The 25,091-nt window shown below is 43.3% G+C and overlaps 1 protein-coding gene across 3 annotated transcripts in view; it reads right to left on the reverse strand.

The window, feature by feature from the left end:
- Positions 1-25,091, reverse strand: part of LOC139226368 (nuclear pore membrane glycoprotein 210-like) — a 142,574-nt gene that overhangs the window by 107,936 nt on the left and 9,547 nt on the right. For 2 of the 3 annotated variants that reach the window (XM_070857074.1, XM_070857076.1), the window contains exons 2-6: positions 20,426-20,562; positions 17,875-18,006; positions 8,006-8,102; positions 7,078-7,228; positions 2,162-2,294 (exon numbers count right to left, since the gene is read on the reverse strand). In XM_070857074.1, coding sequence (XP_070713175.1) covers positions 2,162-2,294; positions 7,078-7,228; positions 8,006-8,102; positions 17,875-18,006; positions 20,426-20,562 — 650 coding nt within the window. Of the gene's footprint in view, positions 1-2,161; positions 2,295-7,077; positions 7,229-8,005; positions 8,103-17,874; positions 18,007-20,425; positions 20,563-23,107; positions 23,348-23,632; positions 23,789-25,091 lie in introns of those variants that run through there. The other variant, XM_070857075.1, reaches the window with a different exon arrangement.

Here is a 25,091-nt window from a genome sequence, read left to right on the forward strand (position 1 = left end):
GTAGCATTGCTTTCCTTTAGGTTGCTGATGTTTTCTTATGGAAGTTAGCACAGGGTCCCTGGGAGGGTGCCAATATCTGCAGGGGTTCCCTAGGAGTGTGTCAATACAGAAAACAGTGAAGGTTTTGTATCAGGTTATATAATTGCATTGTTTGGGTGGACATTCATGCAGAGGTTTGAAGTATAATCATTTACTTCAAATGCTATAAGCCAAGACACCCAATACATGACTATTTAATGACAGGAAGACCTATAGTACAAACAAATAAAAACTTTCAAAGACAATCATTAATATTCTTGGCATATTTCACAGCAGAGAATAGAACTAACATCTACAACAACAAAAAACACAGCAACACAGGGCATGACTTTCAAATATTTTCATTCCAAGAACTTTGCTTGTTCGAAGTGAAAATTACACTTGCTGATAAGATTCCGGCAGGAAAAGGAGTGGTAACTAAACATCTTGAAATGCAAAATATGCGCTTTGCCATAAAAGAACCCCAAATGTTGGATTTTAGAAAACATGAGAGAATTCGAAGTGGTACATCCCTCAGCTGTAAAAAGGATAGCTATTGGTTTCTCACCACTGATAAGCAGATTAACTTGAGAGCCAAGTTGCTTTGTCAGTTCCTGAGAGTCAGAATGCAATGCTATGCAATACGGCCATTCAGTTTTTTGGGGTTATCTAACTGTAGTGTCACAGATCATTTTGAATGACCGGATGAAGCAGTTAAATGCCCTCCTCTATTGTGCTCTGGTGTGTCATGGGTTCATCAGAGGGCCAATGATTTATGAACTATGGCTGATGTACAAGACATGTCATTTGCTGGTTAGTATTGTACAAACCAGATGGTCCTGTGGAGATCCTGCTCCAAGTGTGCAACCCTTCTGCCAGTCAGCAGAACATTGCATAATGTGGACCTAGGTTCCGCGTCTTCAGGGGTATGATGGTTTCTCTCCCTCGTCATACTTGTGAACATAATCCTCACTTTCCTCCAAGATGGTGATAACTTCCAGATGTGACTCTAAAGAACTAGATCTGGAATGAGTATTTCCGGACATAAAAAATGATACTTTTCACTTGCTGACTTTGGATGATACAGCAACTGCAGACATTTTTACAAGAAGATTTTTTGAGAAGACAAATATTAGCTTATGTACATCAAGACAATGAATCAGGGTAGAGGAAATCTACATATTTGTGGGGGAAGATTTTCTGTGTTATGTGTAATAAATTTGGAAAACTGTTTACAATTTTGTTACATATTGTGCACTGAGAAAATCTGCCTCCACTATTTGCCAAACTTTAAACAGCATATTATTGAAGGCTTTATAAACATTTCAGTCATATTTTATTTATGAACCCAATTAAAAAATATATATATGGCACTTACCAGAATTGGTAAACTCTAAAAGGTATGCTGCCTGCCTTGTTCTGAAGACTGAAGTGTTTTGCTACCATTTTCACTGCCCAACTGAGAAGTCTCTTCAGATTTTTTTGGTTCTATGGAATTTATTTTAATTTATTTTAAATATGTCTTCTGCAATCCTCTGCATTTCTTGCACTTTGACAACTACATGAATGGCCCAGACCTTTTATTCTTGATGTTTTATGTGCGACTAATTTTACTACCACAACGATTTCAGCTTCACTAAAATCTGGTCTGCCGGGTGACTTCTCTTTCATTGCCATTTTCTGCACTTTATTGGCACCATATTATATACCACATTCATCACATAGGTCAAATGGCTCACTTCCATTTATTCGAGCAGTAAATTTGAATAAATTCAACTAACATCTCGTTCAATGTCTTAATTCATTGCCAACAGCAATTAAGATGTATTAAATCAGGAATATGTTGCTTTAACAGCTCAGCTGTAAACATACGTATTTAATGCCAGAAAACAGTCTAAAGTACCTTTATGCCCAACAATCCAAAAATAGGCATGTAAGAGTTAATTTCAGGACACTGAAGAAATCATTTGTTCTACAGTCATATTTTATTTTCATGTTGACCCCAAAGGAAAGTATTGCATTAAAGGCAAAACAACCAGTCAGGATTCTGTTATTTGTAATTTTATTGAGCTTTGAAGCAGAAGAGATTCAACAATGCCCTATTCTGGCACAGATTCCTATTTAGTTTTTAGTAAAAATTTACCTGTCATTTTCCCGTTTACTATTTTGGCAACTCTGTAGCGAATACAAGCTCCTACCAACAGGTAAATATCATGGGCTGGACTCAAAATAATGTTTTCCAGAATAATAAGGCGTATTGTTGCAGCACGAACGACCTAGAAGAAACAAGAGTCGCAAGTTAGAATGAACAGAATGTGTGTGTATACACATGCAAGAGTAAAAGCAAGTTACTCTAATATTCCCTTGTACCTCAATGTCCCCATGTCACCTATCACCTGCAACCAATATGCCACCACTTTTCAGGCCCTTCTACCCCTAATCCAGCTGCTAGGAGGTGCATGAGATATGAACCTATTAAGGAAGTTCAATTCCTACTGTGGAGGAACGTTGAATTCTGTCCAGTGCCCTTCCACAGCAGCAAGGCTGAAATCGACAATTCTGTAACACCTGTATTCTCAACACAATGGTTCAGTGCACTGATAATCGAACAGGTTGCCCAGATGAATTTTTTTTTATAAACCCACTTACACAAAATGATTGCAGAAGAATAAATTTGATTTTGGCTTGTTTGTTAATCTGCTCTGATGTCTTACGACTAATTCAATGCCTACTGCAGCACAAAGACAGTGGAAACTTTACTGTTGTGAACAAATTTCCCAATTGTGGTGACAAGTTCTGAAAAGCAGTGGCTGAGAATTTGGCAACAGAATATGTTTGCGTATGTTCACACAATGTTAATGAATCATAGAAATGAGTTATTAAATTAACCAAGAGCTTAGACATCAGTGTACACCAGTCACTAGATTTTCCAGATACATGTACACAATGGATGTCACGAAATTCCAAGACTAGTTCTGTTTGATGATTAATCACAATATAATGGCAAGTGCCAATTGATTTATAAACACAAAATTAGTCCAATAGCAACGGCTACGTGTAAATAAGCTAGAACACCACATCAACTGAAGCAGATTTAAATTACCTGAGAAAGGAATAAATATTATTAGCTTCCTATAATAGTATCAGCCTCGGTCTCTTTGAAAAGGTACATGTTGATAAAAAATAATTTACAATACTTAAAACAGATACAGTAGCCAAAATAAAAGCCATAATGACCAATAAACATAGATGCTCAAGCTAGATACAGTTCATATCTTAGCTATGTAGAATTACATTTTCTGAACATTTCCTTATTTGCTGCTATCTCATTAAGAAAGTGACATTCTGACTTAGATGTCCGTAGCACTTTTTAATTCGCGCTCTTCTATTGATATTTGTGGCAACGCAATAAAGTAATTGAGGCTACACTGCTGCCTCTGGTGGTTCGAGGACCCACCAAAAGTGATGATTTTACTTAGATGCATCCAGAAGTAGCACCATCTCTGACACCAATAAAATTGAAGGTGTCATATCAAAAGGTACCCATCATTCTGGGCATCAGGGGCCTGAACGGCTCAGCATATATCTACCACAAACACAGCAACAATGTGGTTTTGGACTTGCTGGCTTTTGCAGACCTTCCTTAACCATCAGGAAAGATCTGGGCCGCCTGGAACAAAGTTGGGAGCTCCGAAATAAAAATAGTACCAGTTACTTTTTTGTTATCCTGGCTGCCATGTGCTTCAAGAAATGATACATACTTCAATACAACTGTGTGGTTACACTGTTATATAGTGGCAGCAGTGAAATCGCTTTAAGATCAACAGCAGCAACTTAGATTTGTATAGTGTCTTCAAATGTAGAAAAACATCTCAAGGTGCTTCGGAGGTATAATAAAATAAATGGACACTGAGCCAAAGCAGCATTATACAAAGTGCAAGCTTGGTGAAAGGGGCAGGTTTTAAGGAGGGTCTTAAAAGGTGGGGGCACTGAGTTTTGGAGGGAATGCCAGAGTGTGTGGCAACAGCCACTGAAAAGCTAATAAAAGATCCAAAATTCAATGCACAATTATAAGAATCATATCTCTTCCAGGATATTAAGAAAACAAGTTGAATATAATTCTCAAGCAGTCACATTCAAAAAGCACATGATGCAGCCACAAAAGTGTCCATTGCGGCCATCGTTTAACAATGAAACACACCACTTTTATATTTACAGCAATCATCCATTACAATAAGTAATTGGAAAGCACTGCTTATAATGGCCCGGAATTTGTGGTCAGTGACAATCGAAGAAAGCTGCCTGCAAAGATCTAGCGATCTTTGTGGCGTGAATTTTGGCTCTCCCAATCTTAGTTTGAATTTGGGGTCTTAAATCAAGCAAATCACCAGCATCCAGCAAGCTGGCTAAGCAGCCAATCACATTAAGGAATTCTCACAGACAGCAAACCAGGAAGTAAAATGCACAGATTATAATTTACTTGTTATAAATTTTACTGAGAGTGAAATGAAGATTGGAACATACACATAAGATTAAGGTAGAAGGTGAAGTATCATAAACAAACTTTAAAAAAAATTTAAAACTTGGAAACATTTGACATTGCCCAAATATAAAATTCATTTTTCAGGGCCAGAACCGTTGTTCAGCAGTCAGTACGCATTAAAAATCCATTCACACCTCTTTCAAGAAGGCTTAACGTTTTAGGTGGTTTTAAACAGTGATATTCCATCATAAAAGTGGAAGTTTTCATTAGTTCAAGTGATTTGAACTGATTGCCGGCTCTGGGGTGTTTCACAGTACAACCTGTGGCGGAGCAAGGAATGACTGACCGCAACTTCAGGAGTTGCAAGTTTATCTATGCATGCATTAAAACGAGAAGTTGCTGACAGTTTCAGAGGGGTAACGACAGTGAACGCTGACAGTTTCGCCATCATTACCACCGCAAAATCTGGCCCAATATCTCCAATAATCAGTTTGCACTTTTTATAATGCTGCTGAAACACATTGTAACTAAACCTCCAGCATTACAACCCTCTGGGTTCTTCCAATTCTGGCCTATTGCGCAACCCCGACTTCCTTCGCTCCAACAGTGCTTTCACTGTCCAGGCCTCCAGCTCTGAAATTCCTTCCCTCAATCTACCTCTCCCTTCTTCTTTAAGACATTCCTTCAAATCAACATCTTCGACCAAGCTTTTGGTCACCTGTCTTGGCAGAGTCCCCGCTCAGGCTGGAGTTAAAATAGGAGCAGGATTCGGCTATTTGACCCCTCGAGCCTGCTCAACATCATGGCTGATCGGATCCTGGCTACAACTCCACTTCCCTGCCCATTCCCCATAACCTTTGACTCCCTTATCGCTCAAAAATCTGTCTATCTCCACCTTAAATATATTCAATGACCAGCCCCCACAGCTCTCTGGGGTTGAGAATTCCAAAGATTCACGACCCTTAGAAGAAATTCCTCCTCATTTTCGTTTTAATTGGGCGACCCCTTATTTTGAAAATATGTCCCCTAGTTCCAGATTCCCCCACGAGGGGAAACATCCTCTCTGCATCTACCCTGTCAAGCCCCCTCAGAATCTTATACGTTTCAATAAGATCACCTCTCGTCTTCTAAACTCCAATGAATATAGGACCAACCTGCTCAACCTTTCTTCATATGACAACCTGATGTCAGTGGGCAGAAATATATATATGTAAAGAAGGACCCTGTTGGCACCGGGTACGTGGCCTTACTGCCTGTTCAGATCAGGTTAAAATTGCAGATGTTGCAATCATGGTGGCTTTCAGACAGATAAGAGCCAAGGTGAATTTAACTGGCTACCCGCCAGGTTTCTGCTCAACGAGTAGGGTTAAAATAATCCCCAATGTCTCCTTCTTCGGCTGGGTGTCAAATTTTGTCTGATTAGGCTCCTGTGAAGCGCCTTTGGATATTTTACTACGTTAAAGGTGCTATATAAATACAAATTATTCTTGTTTGTAAATATTGCACAACTGCACTTGACCTGCAAATATTATTCTTTGACTGGCATCTGTAGCAGTTTTTCTCAATTTCCATTGCATGAGCAGTCTCAGGTTATAAATTGAAGCAGTCACAAATTACATGTTTTCTTCTACCCATAGATATATTGTTTTCATTTAGGTCAGCTGTATCAATCCAAGAGGCCATAATCATCTCTGAAGAAAGCAACAAGACACTGAAAGGCTGAATTCTAAGCAGGTAATAAACAATTGCCATCCAGAAAAAGGAATCCAGTGTGGGGTTGAGCAGCAGAAAGACCTGTTATATGTGGCTAGATCTTCCATAGCATCTTCTCTGAAACACCGTGAACATGTGAGAGAATCTGCAACAGGGGACAAGGGGATATTTCCACCACATTCTGCAGATCCTGCTCACATGAACATATACATAGTATAGAATACGGCCAGGGTGATCTCTTGGACTAGTTTCGGTCGCCTGGATGGGTCGGAGAGGAATTTTCCCAGATTTTTTCTTCCTCAATTGGCCTGGGTTTTTATCTGTTTTTTGCCTCGCCCAGGATATCACATGGCTCCGGTTGGGGTGGAGTGTAGAATGTTTTAGTATAAGGGGTGTCGCAGTTGTGGTGAGGCGGACTGGTTGGGCTGGGTGCTCTTTGCCTTTCTGTCACTGTTCATAGGTTTATATGTAACCTTTAGGGCTGCTGACCAAGGGCCGTGTGGCTCTTTGTCGGCCGGCGCGGACACGACGGGCCGGAATGGCCTCTTTCTGCGCTGTAAATTTCTATGTTTCTATGTATGCCAGTTCCAACGAAATATTTGATCCTCCATTTTTGTTTTTTAATTACATCTGTGTATCTGTATGCCTTCAGGAAACTGCACAGCAATAATGCATTGCAGAGAGGGTGCATTACACAGATTAACTAACAGTGCACGCCCATGAAAATATGATACCTTCACATTCATCAAAATGACATGCACGCTCCTTTTGATTGATGGTTTAAACAAAATAAGAGAATAGCAAAATATATATATTTTTTTATTGGTTTCTTGCTAAATGAAAGGTTGCAGCATTACCAGTACCTTATATATAGCTTCCTGCAGTCGTGTTTTCAGGTTAGCAGTACCAGTCATTAACCCAGACACAAGAATGATGTCTCCCTGCTTTCCTTCTTTTTCCATTGTTGCTATATATGTAGCTGGTAAATAGGTGGATTCTGAAAACTTTAGTATTCTGATAAAAATATATGAAAAGACACAACATTTTAAGTAGATGCTGGTGCAAACTGTGTATCTACTGGAATAACTTTGAATAGTTTGAAAACAGATAGTTCAGTCCACTATATATCAAACAATCAATTACCTGGACTATATGATCTTCTCAAACTGACTACATGTTAGGAAAACTGGAAAACCCATTTTCAATTGATGATTAAGATAAGTGCCATTAAAAACCTCTTCACAGCAGTCCAATGCACTGCATGTTGGCACATCATCATGGTGTACTGTGGAGTGGTAGGACGTGGGGTCATTCCTACAATTTCACATAGGTTGAGTTTCTAATCTCAGTCAAAACAGGTATTTCCAAGGACCAAAGAGAAACCTGGAAATGGGAACCATTGTCAGAAATATCCCAGTTATTGCTTCATCAGCACAACTGATAGCAACCTAATACGACACTGGCAGCCTTTTTAATTCGGGAAGGATACACGGCACCAGAGAAAATGACAGAACTAGGAGAAAATATTTTCCAAAAACAAACAAATAAAAACAATAACCATCATTACAAAAAACAAAACACTTGTACATAAAATTATATGGTTATGGCATAAAGGTGCTAGGAATATTAACTTATTTCATTTATCAACTAATTATACCAACAAAGAATATATTTACTGCACCAACCTGTTAGTTATGTTTTCCAAAAGTTAGTCCCATTATTGTCACTCAATGTGAAATGATTGATTAATGTTCTTTCAGATTTTAAAGTAATAGCCCAGCTGGTGCCTACCTAATTTTACATGGCGACTCCACGTTATTATCCATGTCTTCATTCTTCACTATGCTCCATTCGAAAATAAATCCTTCCAAACTGCTAAAAGTATTGCCTTTAAAAAAAGGCAGGATAACTTAATTACATTACTATCACTGGAGAATAAAGGTACAATTAATTACTATAGAAGTGATAGTGATCACAAATTTCAGGCAGCAGAAATCAAAGCAATGGCTGCATAAAAATGAAACCTCATTATATAGTAACACGATTGCAATATTTGTTCAGAACAAACATCTCCCTCCCTCCACCCCGTGCTAGCTTTAGTGCCACTATAGTTAGCAGAGGTGCTCAAAAGACAATAATGGGAAGCTAGATAAAAGGAATAGAAGAATATGCTGACAGGGTTAGATGGAGAGGGGTGGAAGGAGGCTTGTGTGGAACATAAATGCCGGCATAGACTGGTTGGGCTGCATGGTTTGTTTCTGTGCTGTAGGCTCTATTGGCTCAATTTTGGACGAGCCCGTTTTTCGGCGCACTTACCGGAGTTGCGCCGCTTATAAGAACATAAGAACATAAGAATTAGGAACAGGAGTAGGCCATCTAGCCCCTCGAGCCTGCTCCGCCATTCAACAAGATCATGGCTGATCTGGCCGTGGACTCAGCTCCACTTACCCGCCTGCTCCCTGTAACCCTTAATTCCCTTATTGGTTAAAAATCTATCGATCCGTGACTTGAATACATTCAATGAGCTAGCCTCAACTGCTTCCTTGGGCAGAGAATTCCACAGATTCACAACCCTCTGGGAGAAGAAATTCCTTCTCAACTCGGTTTTAAATTGGCTCCCCCGTATTTTGAGGCTGTGCCCCCTAGTTCTAGTCTCCCCGACCAGTGGAAACAACCTCTCTGCCTCTATCTTGTCTATCCCTTTCATTATTTTAAATGTTTCTATAAGATCACCCCTCATCCTTCTGAACTCCAAGGAGTAAAGACCCAGTCTACTCAATCTATCATCATAAGATAACCCCCTCATTTCTCGAATCAGCCTAGTGAATCGTCTCTGTACCCCTTCCAAAGCTAGTATATCGTTCCTTAAGTAAGGTGACCAAAACTGCACGCAGTACTCCAGGTGCGGCCTTACCAATACCTTATACAGTTGCAGCAACACCTCCCTGCTTTTGTACTCCATCCCTTTCGCAATGAAGGTCAACATTCCATTTGCCGTCCTGATTACCTGCTGCACCTGCAAACTAACCTTTTGGGATTCATGCACAAGGACCCCCAGGTCCCTCTGCACCTCAGCATGTTGTAATTTCTCCCCATTCAAATAATATTCCCTTTTACTGTTTTTTTTCCCAAGGTGGATGACCTCACACTTTCTGACATTGTATTCCATCTGCCAAACCTTAGCCCATTCGCTTAACCTATCCAAATCTCCTTGCAGCCTCTCTGAGTCCTCTACACAACCCGCTTTCCCACTAATCTTAGTGTCATCTGCAAATTTTGTTGCCTGCCTTTTGTCTGCCCCTTTTTTAAACAGAGGCGTTACAATAGCTGCTTTCCAATCCGCTGGTACCTTCCCAGAGTCCAGAGAATTTTGGTAGATTATAACTAATGCATCTGCTATAACTTCCGCCATCTCTTTTAATACCCTGGGATGCATTTCATCAGGACCAGGGGACTTGTCTACCTTGAGTCCCATTAGCCTGTCCAGCACTACCCCCCTAGTGATAGTGATTGTCTCAAGGTCCTCCCTTCCCACATTCCTGTGACCAGCAATTTTTGGCATGGTTTTTGTGTCTTCCACTGTGAAGACCGAAGCAAAATAATTATTTAAGGTCTCAGCCATTTCCACATTTCCCATTATTAAATCCCCCTTTTCATCTTCTAAGGGACCAACATTTACTTTAGTCACTCTTTTCCGTTTTATATATCTGTAAAAGCTTTTACTATTTGTTTTTATGTTTTGCGCAAATTTACCCTCGTAATCTATCTTTCCTTTCTTTATTGCTTTCTTAGTCATTCTTTGCTGTTGTTTAAAATTTTCCCAATCTTCTAGTTTCCCACTAACCTTGGCCACCTTATACGCATTGGTTTTCAATTTGATACTCTCCTTTATTTCCTTGGTTATCCACGGCTGGTTATCCCTTCTCTTACTGCCCTTCTTTTTCACTGGATTATATTTTTGTTGAGCACTATGAAAGAGCTCCTTAAAAGTCCTCCACTGTTCCTCAATTGTGCCACCGTTTAGTCTGTGTTCCCAGTCTACTTTAGCCAACTCTGCCCTCATCCCACTGTAGTCCCCTTTGTTTAAGCATAGTACGCTCGTTTGAGACACTACTTCCTCACCCTCAATCTGTATTACAAATTCAACCATACTGTGATCACTCATTCCGAGAGGATCTTTTACTAGGAGATCGTTTATTATTCCTGTCTCATTACACAGGACCAGATCTAAGATAGCTTGCTCCCTTGTAGGTTCTATAACATATTGTTCTAAGAAACAATCCCATATGCATTCTATGAATTTCTCCTCCAGGCTACCCCGTGCGATTTGATTTGACCGATCGATATGAAGGTTAAAATCCCCCATGATTACTGCCGTTCCTTTTTCACATGCCTCTATTATTCCCTTGATTATTGCGCGCCCCACCGTGAAGTTATTATTTGGGGGCCTATAAACTACGCCCACCAGTGACTTTTTCCCCTTACTATCTCTAATCTCCACCCAGAATGATTCAACATTTTGTTCATAAGAGCCAATATCGTCTCTCACAACTGCCCTGATATCATCCTTTATTAACAGAGCTACCCCACCTCCTTTCCCTTCTTGTCTATCTTTCCGAATCGTCAGATACCCCTGTATGTTTAATTCCCAGTCTTGGCCACCCTGCAACCACGTTTCTGTAATGGCCACCAAATCATACCCATTTGTAATGATTTGTGCCGTCAACTCATTTACTTTATTTCGAATGCTGCATGCGATTAGGTAGAGTGTTTTAATACTAGTTTTTAAACCATGATTTTTAGTTTTGACCCCTCCTGCAGCCCCTATATATTCAGTGGCCCTTTTTGTTTTTTGCCTTGGGTTTCTCTACCCTCCACTTTTACTCATCTCCTTTTTGTCTTTTGCTTTTGTCTCCTTTTTGTTTCCCTCTGTCTCCCTGCATTGGTTCCCATCCCCCTGCCATATTAGTTTAACTCCTCCCCAACAGCACTAGCAAACACTCCCCCTAGGACATTGGTTCCGGTCCTGCCTGTAGGTTCCCAGATGCGCCGAAAAAGAACGTTGGAACTTTGGCCGCTGTCTGGCCTCTTCACTGCAGTTTTGCAGCGTGGCCAGTCGTTCTGCGCTGGAAAGTGTGCCGGGACGTCTGCACATGCGCAGTGGTAATTCGTGATGTCCGCGCATGCGCAGTAGCGCTGCGAGTCTGCAACAACAGTCCCAATTGATGTAGGTCTCTCTGTGTTGCGGGGCTCCTTTAGGTAAAAGTTTCTGCATTTATTCTGCCTCCTTTGTTGGGCATGGGGCGGGCAGGAGAACTGATAGTGCTATCAGTTCTCCTGCCCGCCCCTCGCCCTGGTCAAGTGCCTTCCGGTGCGTTGTCCTGCCCCTTTCCCAGACCGAGTGGCCTCCCGCACCTACCCGCTGCCTTCCCGGGCCGAGTGCAGAAAGGTGAATTGCAGTTTGAAGATGAAGGTAGGACTTCAATTTTTTATTTCTTATAAAAGTGTTAGTAGTTTTTGTTTGCAGACATTGCTAAGGGTAAGGCTTGGTTGGTTCAGGTGCAGGTCCTCTCCACTTCCCGCCCCTATCCCAGGCCGAATGGCCTCCGATGTGCCTATCTGCACCGATTTCTTTAACTCTCCGCAAGGGTTTCCTGAAGTGGCCACATACACTGCCCTAAGTAGAAATGGAGTAACTGTTAGCTGGCCAAAGTTGCCTAAATGGACGGAACTGGCGTAGATGGCTGGTAACGCCCCCTTTTGAGAAAAAAAAACTAACCTAAAAAAACATAACTAAGTGAGTTACGCTGGTGCAAATTGATTGGGGAAACTGGGACTTTTTAAGTTGTGCCAGAAAAAGCAGGTTACTCAAAAAAAAATAGAGCAACTCCTGCCCAAAATTGAGCCCTATGCAACTATGGCCCCAAGTTTCGGCCCGCGCCGAAAACGGCGCACCTCGGAGCTGGACGCCTGTTCTTCGCGCCTAAAAGTGCGCTTAAAAAAAACTCAGAGATTCTCCGGCTCCTCGGAGCTCTAACTCTGCTTGGCGCGCACTTCTCAGCGGGGGGGCGGAGCCAAACACTCGCGCCGATTCTGGAAATAGTGGGGGGCGGGTCCAATTTAAATGAGCCTTTGTGGTGCCGGCAACCCTGCGCGTGCGCATTGGAGCGTGCGTGCACGCGCAGTATCAAACAAACATTGGCACTCGGCCATTTTTAAAAGGACTGGAGAAAAAGTGAAGATTTGTTTCTTGGTCCCCTTCAAAGGCTTGTAATTTAATTTTTGTGATATTTCTGTGTGTGAGGGAGTGCTTTTAGCAGCACTGTTGAATAAATCACCTGCTGAAATCAGTGAGTTCAGCTTTTCACTGCTAAACTTGCAGAACCGGTGCTGCATTGATGCATGCAAATTAAGGACTGTGTGTTTTGAGAAATAAGAGTGCCAATTCAACTTTGCAATGGATCAACATCCACCAAGAACAAAGAATTTCTTGCATGAGGAAGTAGAGATATTAGTCAACATAATTGAGCAGAGATGGCAGGAGCTAGATACCAGCAACAGAAGTCGCATAAAAGTGCCACCTAAAGAAATGAAGAAACGCTGGAACCAAGTTGCAGAAGATTACTGCGCAGTGGTGCATACCATGAGATCTGGAAGCCAGTGTAAAAAGAAATGGCACGACCTTGGTCAAGTAGTTAGTGTAAGTAATATTTCCCATTTTTTATTTAATCGTAATTGTAACCTGGCTATCTGTATGTCCCACCTTGCAGACTGACACACTCTGTAAAAAGTTATATTTTACTCTTTGCAGAAGAAATTGGCCCACAACAAAAGGGAGGCAACTCGTACAGGAGGAGGCGTGCCCAATCTGCATCCACTGACACCCTTGGAACAAAGGGTAGTTGCTACGATGAGTCGTACATGGAGAAAAGCAATCAGTACAGCACAAGCTGGGCCCGCACGCGAGGAAGAGGGTAAGTCCTGAAAATGCATCCTGGCCCTTTAAATCAACCTGCTGCCTGGCCTGCTATGTGAGAGAGTACTCATGCCACCCACCCGGCCCCCTCCCTTGCTGTTAAGCATTTGACTGTTCTGATGTATTTTGCAGAACATGATGCCGATGATGACGATGCTGCTGCTGCCAACCCTGAGGATCCTGAGGGTACAGAACAAGAACCAGTACAACCAGCTGTGGACGATCCAGACTGGATGACGGCAGTGATGACTGAAATGTCTGCAGGGGAGAGCTTCCAATTTAATGTTTATGAGCCCCCATCAAGGGGCATCAGAGTTTCAACCCCGAGCATAGGTCTTGGTTGCACCTTCCATGGTTTCGCTTCCGATGTTGCGGGTCCCAGTGGTGCTGCTGGTATAATGCAGCATTCTACAGTCACTGCACTACCGGCCCAGCCTGCGCCTCCCTCTCGCATGGGTTCTGGTTCCACCTACTATGGTTTTGATTCCGATGCTTCGGGTCCCAGTGTTGCTGCTGATATCATGGAGCAGTTTACACCCATTCGTCCAACATCCCAGCCCACGGCTCGCACTCGAGTGCTGTCGTCTGGAACACCGAGCGTCCTACCGTTCCAGCCCGAGCCTCTCCTTCTAGTTCAGCCGTCTGGAACACAGAGCGTCCCACAGTCCCAGCCCACGCCTCCCTGTGTAGTGGTGCCGCTTGCAACATCGAGCATCCCACCGTCCGTGCCCACGCCTCCCAGTGTAGTGGTGCCACAAGGCAGACCCAGGCAGAGGAGAAGGAGATTGGAGACATGCTCTCCTGAGATGCAGCGTGCAACAGATGCGGCTCAGGTTGTGGCATTGGGTATGGAGACCAATGAGCTTACCCGATCACTCATCGGTGGCGCCAGTGCAGTAGGTGAAGAGTTGACGGTCCTGACGGGAGAAATAGCAGTAATGACACGGGAACTTAGGGAGGGAATGTCCGAGGGAGTGCAATCGACGGCACAGGCCGTCAGGGAGGGCATGCAAATGACGGCACAGACCATCAGGGAGGGCATGCAAGTGTTGGCACAGGCCGTCAGGGTGGGTCTGGTTGAGGTAGCTGCTGCAATAAGGGCACACAGCCCAGCCAATCAAATGACACCCCCATGAGGAAGTGAACATTCACTGAGATATGGATGAGACATGGTTGCAGCCTTTCTTTGCTGCTTTTGTTCTTGTTCTTGATGTAGCTGTAGTAGCGTTTTTCAAATTGAAATTGTTTTGTAAGTTTTGTAACTTTACAACTTATAAGGGATCTTATGGTTTTTAAGTGATCTTATAGTGTAAATGCTCTCACATTTTTTTGTATCTTATTTAATTTTGCACCTAAAAAGTGATCCTGAAGTTTAAGTGTTCTTCAGAGTGTAAGATTTTTTACAATGAAACTGTTTTGTAAGTTTTGTAACTTTACAACATATAAGTGATCTCAGGGTTTTCAAGTGATCTTATTGTGTAAATGCTCTCACATTTTGTAAATTATTAAATTTTGCATCTAAAAAGTGATCTTGAAGTGTAAGTGATCTTAGAGTGTAACATTTTTCACATAAAAAGTGTTTTGTAACTTTTGTAACTTTACAAGTTTATAAGTGATCTTAAAGTTTTTAAGTGATCTTCAAGAGTCATATTAAAAAGTATAGTTTGATACAACAAATATTTTATTAGAGTGACGTTAACTTTTCAATAAAATATTTTTTCATTAAAACTGTTTCATGTTCCATTAACACAACACAACGTAGGAACAACTGCAAAGAATAAACATGTCCATACGCAAAAGTGGTCGCAGAGCCCTCAGGCATCAGTAGTTGAAGCGTTCACGGATGAGCTGCTGGCCCAAGTCTCGAGCAATCGTTGAAGGAGCACGATGGACAGCCCTCCTCCGACCTCGTGCTTCGGCATCAGGCACTTGCATGCTTTCCTGATTGTCGTTATCATCCACATCCTGGTCTTCCGTAATACTATCATCATGCACTGGACCCTCACGTGGGTCTTCTGGTTCCATTACCAGCTCCTGCTGCCTCATGATGGCTAAGTTATGAAGTATGCAGCACACAACAGTGAAATGACCGACAATCTGAGGAGAGTATAGCAAGTGTCCTCCGGAATGGTCCAGGCATCGGAATCGCTGTTTCAATATGCCAATGGTCCTCTCAATGATGCTGTGCGTCGCAATGTGCGCCATGTTGTATTGACGGTCAGCTTCTGTCCGTGTCACGCGTAGGGGCGTCATGAGCCAGGTGGTCAGGCCATACCCTTTGTCTCCCAGTAGCCAGCTCTGCCCTTCTGGCTGCTGCTCAAACATGTCAGATAGAATGCTGTCGCGTAGGATGAACACATCGTGGGTGCTGCCAGGGTATCTCGCATCGACTGACATGATGCGCTGCTTGTCGTCACACATGAGCTGTACATTGATAGAGTGGAAACCTTTCCAATTTCGGTACTGCTCAAATTCCTCCACAGGTGCTCGCAAGGCTATGTGGGTACAATCAATGCAGCCCTGTACCTTTGGGAAGCCGGCAATCCTGAAGAAGCCCACAGCCCTCTCATGGATCGCTTGTGCGGTCATTGGGAAATTGATTAAGTCATTCCTTCGCGCATACAGTGCAGCCGTGACCTGGTAAACGCAGGCATGTATTGCACGTTGAGAGATGGCACACACATCTCCAGTTGTAGCCTGAAACGATCCTGAGGCATAGAAAGAAAGTGCAGCTGTTATCTTCACTTCAACAGACAAGGCAGTTGGCGTTCTGCTTCTGGCCTGCAAATCTGCTCTCACCATATCACAGATCTCAGTGACAACTTCTCTGCGAAAACGCAGCCTTTTCACACAATCAGCCTCGCTCATGTCCAGGTACGAGCGCCTGGTTCGATATTGTCGACGTGGGTAAGGTCGCCTGCCCATCAACCTACGGGCTATGACGTTCCTGGTGCGGTGAGCTCTAATCAATTCTCTCCTATGCAGTGAATTGATGGCGAACCATTGCATAATACGTGGTGTTGACAATGCAGCACCCATTCTGCTAATTTAAGTATAAAACTGTCTATGTGGCTGCCTCTCCTTGTCCAAATGGCCTCAGTCCCCCTCACAGCTCGAAGGCTGCTGCTGTATCTTCAGCTGCCGTCGAGCCACTGACGCCGCCCCTAAAGCGTGGCCGAATGGCCTCAAGCACCATAAAGAGCTGCGTGTGTCAGGTGTTGATTCTTCGGCTGCCTGCCAGCCACTGATGCCGCTGATATCCTATGGCCGAATGGCCTCACGTCCGTCCGCTGCTGATTCTTTGGCTGCCGTCGAGCCACTGACGCCGCCCCCAAAGCGTGGCCGAATGGCCTCAAGAACCTTAATGAGCTGCGTGTGTCCTGTGTTGATTCTTCGGCTACCGGCCAGCCAGTGACGCCGCTGCTATCTCATGGCCGAATGGCCTCACGTCGGTCCGGTGTTGTTTCTTCGCGGCCAGCCATGAAGAGAATGAAGGCCTGCCTCAAGCACCGCAGCTCAGCTCGAAGGCTGCTTGCTGCTGCTGCCGTCGAGACACTGAAGCCACACCCCTGCCTGTCTCCAACATGAAAGGCCTGCCTGAAGCACTTTCACACAGTTAGGAACTATGGTTTATTTAATCTTTTCTTTGCTTATAAATTTTTATTCAGGTTGGATTTATTTGTATAATACTTGTATAAGTATAACTAAGGATTAATTGTAGAATTTAATGACTTCCCTTCCCCCCCTCCACCTCGTTCCCTACGCCTAATTTGTAACCTACGCCTGATTTTCTAAAGTGTAGACAAGGTTTTTTCGAGCGTACAAAAATCTTCACTTACTCCATTCTAAGTTAGTTTGGAGTAAGTTTTCACTGCCAAAACTTTGAAAACAGGCGTAAGTGGCTGGACACACCCCCTTTTGAAAAAAAAATTCTGTTCCAAAGTGAAACTGTTCTAACTGACTAGAAATGGAGCAAACTAAATGCCGAGAATTCCGATTTCTAAGATACACCGTTCTACACCAGTTGCTCCTAAAAATCAGGAGCAACTGAGGCCGAAACTTGGGGCCTATATAAGGTTGTCACTTTCCCCAATGGTTCAAGCGGTAGCTGAGCCATACAACAGTAAAATACTTGGTTCAATCCTGAGCCTCTCCTAAATTAACTGGTCTTAGCCAGGGTGACATGAGCAGCATTACAACTGGGCTCAGACTCCCTACATTACAGAAGGGGAAAAATAAATATCGACCAGATTTCTCACTCCCACTTGTAATTCGGCAACTTCTGCTAGAAATGTGGGTGTGTGATTATCAGGTGAAAGCAGGATTGAGATCTGCTGTCATGTCCAGCGTAATCAGCCAATATTCAACTTCTTGACTCACATATGAAGAATTGCCACTTGGGAAAAATATTGTATGGTACTCAGCATAGGTAAAATCATACCTCAGGAAGGAATCCTCCTTGAGAGAGGAGGATGAGAGAAAGTTAGTGCAAAAAAGGAGGAGAGGAAAAACTCAACAAGAACTAGTAAGAATTACAATCCAAAGTCATCAAGTCAGCAGAAAGCCTACGTCATGCTCTCCACATCAATCAGATGTGGGAATTTAAAATAAAACAAAAAAAATGTACGTGCAAGTAGATCTGAAACATTCATATGTACTGAGTATTATGAAATACAGTTCATACCTTCTTCATCCAAGGCTCTGACTGTTAATTTTAAGAGAGAATCATCCACATACAGCTCGCGTGTTGTCGATACAATTTCAATTTGTTTTATAATATCAACCATTACATCACAGCGTAACACTTGCCCTGTCACTGAAACAAAAAGTGCATTATAGCTTTGCAGACCCTTTCAATCATTTCCCAGATCATTCTTTAAGCATTACATTCGAAAAAAACTCTAACTTTCACTATTTTTAAAAATCACCATTTTACATACTAAGAAAAACAGTATTTGTGTTCCATAATTTATCTATAATAGGAAAAGGAATATTATTCTTCACTTCCCTTTGCTTCCGAGCATCATCACACACCACCTGGGACCAAGAAGATACAAAGATGACTTGCTGCTCCACCAAGGCATACTCTATGACTACTGACTATGGGACATGAGAGTAACCCCCGATGACTGCCCCAATAATTTTATCTGCCCCATTGTGGGAAGCACCAGCCCAACAATGTCGCAGCTGTGATCTGTATTTCACTCAGGCCCATATTTTCCTCTGGGTGCTAGTTTTACAAAACAGTAGACGTGTATACACAGTGGGCTGAGTGTGGTAGAAATTGGTGATGGATGATTTATTCATGTAAATCATATTTTTAAAGCCTTGAGACATGTCCGTCATAAAAACATGTAGAGAATTACATAGGTAAAGGCAAAAAAATAAAGCGGTACTGAGCTCCAGGTTAGTCCTAGCATTAGTGAGCTTAATGAACAGGTGTATTTCATAATATCACCTAGCTTTCAGAAATAATCCGTAAAGGTTAAATCAACAAGACTGTTTTACAAAAGTAGACACTTGTGGAAACACAAGTATTGGTCTTTTAGGATATAGAAACATAGAAATTTACAGCGCAGAAGGCGGCCATTTCGGCCCATCGCGCCCGCGCCTGGATCCCATGGGCTTTTACCTTCGTGACCAGTCTGCCATGTGGGACCTTATCAAAAACATTGCTAAAGTCCATATGCACTACATTGTACACACTATCCTCATCGACCCTCCTGGTTACTGCCCCGAAAAATTAAATCAGATTAGTCAAACACGATCTTCCCTTAACAAATCCGTGCTGACTGTCCCTGATTAATCCTTGGCTTTCTAAATGTAGATTTATCCTGTCCTTCAGGGTTTTTTCCAATAATTTTCCCACCACTGAGGTTAGGCTGACAGGCCTGTAATTACTCGGCCTATCTCTTTCTCCCTTGTTAAACAAAGGTACCACGTTAGCAGTCCTCCAGCACCATGCCTGAATCCAAACAGGACTGGAAAATGATGGTCAAGGCCTCTGCTATTTCCTCATTTGCTTCACTCAACAGTCTGGGATGCATTTCATCCGGGCTTGGGGACTTATCCACTTTCAAAGCTGCTAAACCCCTTAAAACCTCCTCTCTCACTATGTTTAATTCATCCAGAATTTCACACTCCTCCTTGATAGCAGTATCTGCATTGCCCCTTTCCTTTGTGAAAACAGACGCAAAGTATTCATTAAGAACCATACCCACATCTTCCGCCTCCACACACAGATTACCCTCATGGTCTCCAATACGCCCTACCCTTTCTTTAATTATCCTCTTGCTCTTAATATATTTATAGAACATCTTTGGGTTTTCCTTGATTTTACTTGCCAAGAATTTTTCATGCTCTCTCTTAGCATTCCTAATATCCTTTTTAATTGCACCTCTGAACTTTCTATATTCCTCTTGAGATTCTACAGTATTTAGCCGTCGGTATATGACATAAGCTTCCTTTTTTTTTCCTTTGTCCTCCCCTGTAAGTCCCTAGACATCCAAGTGGCTCTAGAATTGTTATTACTACCCTTTTTCTTTAAGGGCACATGCTTGGCCTGAGCCCTCCGGATCTCCTTCCTGAATGCCTCCCACTGTTCCAACACTGATTTACCTTCAAGTAGCTGTTTCCAGTCCACTGTGGCCAAATCACTCCTCAACTTAGCAAAGTTAGCTTTTCCCCAATTTGGGACTTTTATTCCTCACCTATCCTTGTCCTTATCCATAACTACCTTGAATCTGACTGAATTATGGTCACTAGCATCCAAGTGCTCTCCCACTGATACCCCTTCTACAGAAAAAATTCAGAACCCAGGAAAAGTACCCTTTAGCACCAAAAATATTTTTTTTGAGAACATAAAGTTGTCTCAGTTTGACTTTACTCTCAAAAATAATCTCTCACAACCAACATCTATCTACTTTAAAAGACAAGGGTAAAGGGAAAAGGTATCACGGAATCCCATTATTTGTTCGTGTCATTTCCCATCTTCTCTCCTGCATATAGCACCTGTTAAATCAAAGGCTTAAAAATAACCAATCATGTACACAGAGCAGACAAATGGTATTTCACCAACTATATTGAAACGGTTGCTGGTACTTAGATATATGACATGGGGGATTTCAAAAGCCCATTCCTTCAAATACTAAACATTGCATTACAGTCTTCCCAGTTGTATTTTCAAATTCATGCCACTCCTATAAATAAATCTAAATAAATCACATGATATATACCTGTTTCCTCAGCTATAATTATGCTGATGAGACGAGTAGGCTGAGTTGAGCGAACAGATATCAATGCTGTATTGGAACATTCGGTATCATTCTGATATACAGATTCAATAGTTGCTACATCTGGTCGTGTTGAAAACCTGTAGCATGGAAATGAACGATGTAGGTCTATCACTACTTTATTATTACTACTACATTAATTATTTAGCTGCATTCATTATACTAAATGTGTCAAGTGCAAGACTTGATGATTGAGTTACAGCTTTTAATCAGACAATGGGTACTACTGCCTAAATTCAGAATATATCATCCCACTTAAAATTTGAATTACAAGAATTTAATCATTTAATATGCACCCCAACTGTTTATCTGGACCCACCCTTTTAGTCAATAGAATTATACTATCCAACAATCAAATAAAAGTGCAACTATTTTAAGTTAAATATGTTGTAAGACTTTAACCAGTTAATATGTTATTTTAATTTTAACAATTTAGTCTCCTAATTTTAATTATGCATAGCTGCATTTGTCTAAGTTTAAACCCCTCTGTATATAAAAAGTATGTCCATACTCAGGATTTAATCACATCGAACAACATTATTAAAAGCATTGGGCTAGAACCTCCATTTTTTTTGCATGCCTAACGCCCATTTTACTGCTGAAATGACCTATAGCGCACATACATCGCCCATTTTGGCACAAAATGGAAACTGATGGGCATTTTTAGGAAACTTATCGTCGAGTGTTACTTTCCCCACGTGCTTAACGCCGGGAAAAAATATTACCACCCGCCCACTTTTTTTGGGCGGAATCATCAGAATGGGTGAAATCAACGGCCATATCGTCCAGCGTTACTTTCCGCACGGAATTAATGGCGAAATTCAATAATACCGCCCGCCCACTTTTTTTTGTCGTAAAGAGCACATTTGGCGAAACTAACACCCAGGAGATCGCACACCGTCACTTTCACCACTCGCACACATATTGCCCATAATATCACTCGCCCCAAAAATCGCCCACAAAAAGTGGAACTGTTCTGAACGAACGCCAGCGGTGTGGCTGGCATTTTTAAAATCGCAGGTCGCTTCATTCAAAGTTTGCATTGACTCTGGAGTTCTTCTCAGGTGAAGTGAACATCTCAACAGACATATTTTCAGATTTTGGACAACTGGGGCTTTACTCCAGTTGTATTTTAGTGAGGAAATCATTGCTTCTGATCAATCGCTATTATACTTTCAATGCAATGGGGCCACCAAACAATAACTGTGCTTGAGCAGCGTCTCAGATGTCTTGACCACTCAGGAGGGGAGCTGAAATACAACCCTGAGCAAGTAGGTAAATTCGTGGTCGTGTGCTCGATGCTGCACAACCTGGCTATCAGGAGGGGCTAAGAATTGCCAGAAGGCACTGATGCTTCACCTCAGGAGAGGAAGAGGACGGCAAGGGGCTGGATGCTGACCTAGGGCCAGACAATCAGGCTCGCTATGCAACCATGCCCACGAGCCCCTCCAGACAGCAGGAAAGGGCCCATGGTGGCTACATAGCTGCAAGATGCTTACATGAGGAGCTGATAACTGAACGATTTGCCTGAAAGAGCGTTGATGTGAGTGACAACGCTGACACACTGCTGTGGGTGTGCAGCTCAGACATCAATGGTGCTCATCACCTTGGTGCCAGTTAAAGTTTACGTTGATTGAAGTTAAGTTGCATTTAACCCTTTCATGTTAAGGAATCACCAGTGTGTAACAGTGCAGCTATCTGAGACAATGCGCAACAAGGTTATGTTCGATAACAAAAATGTTATGCCAACATTGGTCTGAAATCATAAGCATCACAGGCAATAACACCCAACCCCCGCCCACACCCCACTTTTTACACCATTGACATCAATCAATGTTCAACATGTACAGCAACACAGAATACAAAGGCAAAGCAGGAGGGTGGTCCCCAGCCACCATACATAACAACAAATTGCATACCCCCAGATGGAGATATAACACAGCCATCACCTGCGGACATGCACCTCACTTTCCTTCCCCCCACCTCTACCTCTTCTCCTCCTCGCTCCACAGTGCCTGGCCGAGGAGCTCCTCAGGCGGAGCGTCAATGAGGGGGATGAAGGCTGATGCAATCGTTGCACGGGTACGGGAGCGGGGGGTACCGAGGGGGCAACATTCTCTGATGTAGAAGCAGGATCTTGGTCCTTGCTCTCATCTGTCTTGGTCCTTGCTCTCATCTGTCATTCGCAGTGGTGGTGCGGAACCTACGGTAGAGTGCCGCGGTCGGAGACCACTGGAGCGGTGGGTACCGAGGGGGGCAACATTCTCTGATGTAGAAGCAGGATCTTGGTCCTTGCTCTCATCTGTCCGCAGTGGTGGTGCGGAACTTAGGGGTGGAGTGCCGCAGTGGGAGGCTTGTGCCAGCAGTGTTCCTGGCTATTGCATCCAGGCCTCTGCCATCCGCGGAATGTACTCGGTCATGGTGGCCAGCTGTCAGGATATGCCCGCTAATGCTTTGATGAGCTGTTTTATCAATGTCTACAGTCCTCCTGGACAACTGTACCATCTCTCCGCTGTCATGTGGCGCTCGTGGAACAGACCTGCCGCGTCCACGAGACCTCCGCGGGATCGTCGCCGTCCTGGGGACAAATGGGGTGGCCTGTGGCGAGGTACTTGGGGCCGGTACCTGCAGAGGTGGGAATGACCAGAGGACCACTAAATGGCCTTGGGGTAGAATGGCTTTTGGAGCGTGGCGATGCAGATTCCTTGAAGTCTGCGCTCTCATCCGTGGAGAACAGAACCAGCGGATTGACGGGCGAGAATCGGAGCTCCTCAGCACCAGATGTTGGATCGTCCGGTGAGTCGGGCCCCGTGCCCCCACCTTCTGGCCTCTGTGGTCTTGCCTTGGGTCGCCCTGTTGGTTGAGCTGCAAAACACAAATGAGGTTATTAGAGAAGGGGGGTGCGAGGGTGACAAGGTGAGTCCAGTGCTACACACAGCATATGCACGACAAAAGCACCACCGCTCTCAAAAATCATCGCAGACACCACATTTCATTACCATCAACACATTTGCATTGCAATGATCTTCATTAGGCCATCATTATTTAAATGACAATTTTAGAAATCATCTATCATATAGGATTGTTCGGATATGAGTGGGTGTGGCATCTATTGACTTCACATCACACAATGGTGTAAGCTTTACTCACGTGGCATCACTTCAGGGTCTGCAGATGCGTCCGTGGCTGTCCAGGGGTGCTTCCCCATGAGTGCGAGCACCCGCTCCTCCATGTCAGTGATGTCGCTGGGGACTGATCGCCCCCCCACACATTCGCCTCTGCATGGACTTCATCTGCTTCGTCAATAGCTTCTTCTGTAAAAGGTGACAGGATGACATGGCATGAGATCATTGCGTGATATCGTTGCTAGATACTGTCACAGGCACTGATGCAACACATAACCGACAGATGTAATCATGATTATTATGAAAATTATCATTCTTTACCTAAAGACGTACACCGTGACCGCAGGCTTTGCGTAAACATTCCCGGTAAAAGTGAAAGGCCTCACATCTGATGATAGTCACTCATGACTGTTACAAATCAAATTAAATAAATACATAAGTACATGTAAATCAATGTAATACTTACTCTTGTGGAGCCCACAAGGTCGTTCCATCGTTTGCGGCATTGATTGCCCTCACGAACCTCGTTGTTCGCCGATGAGACCCAACTCTGCTATCTCGGTCCATATCCACCGGTAGGCCTTTGGGGTGGGCTTCCCACACCCTCCCTGTGTCAAATCACCCCAGCGTAACTCGACTTCCTGCAGGAGGGAGGCATTTGCCTCGTCCGAGAACCTTCTGGCTCTTTAGTGCCCTCCAATGTGCTCATCTCCCACGTCACTGCTCTCTCCAGCATCAGTCTCCACAGCGTGCTGTGATGCCTCCTCCTCTCTCTCCATTATAGGCCTAATTCGGGCAAATATGTGGCTGGTAACAGCTAATGTTTGTTTGCCTACTTGCTGTGAAGCTCTAAAGTCTCCCTCCTTCCTCCCAAAGCAGCCACACCACACCCAGACACGCCTTCAGTCCCTCTGAGCTCCCTCTCTATCTGTCTCCTCTTCTGCACATGTCATGATGACCCTCGAGCTCCTGAATCACGGGAATTGAGCGTTGCCATGCCATTGCTAAGGACGGCCACACTTTACGGCAGAAGGTCAAACAAATTTAATACTACTGCCCATTTTATATCGCTCGCGGTAGCGTCCATTTTCAAAAATGGAGACTAGATGCTTTGAGAATGGGCGAGAAGCCGGCGATCTGAAAACCCTTTTTTACCGCCCATGCCGGAAATAATGCCGATTTTAGGCAATAAGCACAAAAATGGAGGCTCTAGTCCATTGTGTCCAACATGCACTGATCAATAGGGAAGAAAATCAAAGGCATATGTAAGGCATCATACTGTATGACTAACTTCTATAACTGACTCAAGTAACCATTCTTACTGTTATTTGCCAGGCTCAGTGTTGCTCAATAACTCTTCAGGGCTTCTGCACATAGGCAAATATCAATACACTTCATTTTCCACATGGCTCAGACTTTTCTATATTCAAGACAGATCGACAGATTTTTGAATATTAAGGGAATCAAGGAATATAGGGACAGTG

Source organism: Pristiophorus japonicus, chromosome 16, assembly GCF_044704955.1.
Source record: "Pristiophorus japonicus isolate sPriJap1 chromosome 16, sPriJap1.hap1, whole genome shotgun sequence".
Classification (NCBI taxonomy): Eukaryota; Metazoa; Chordata; class Chondrichthyes; family Pristiophoridae; genus Pristiophorus; species Pristiophorus japonicus.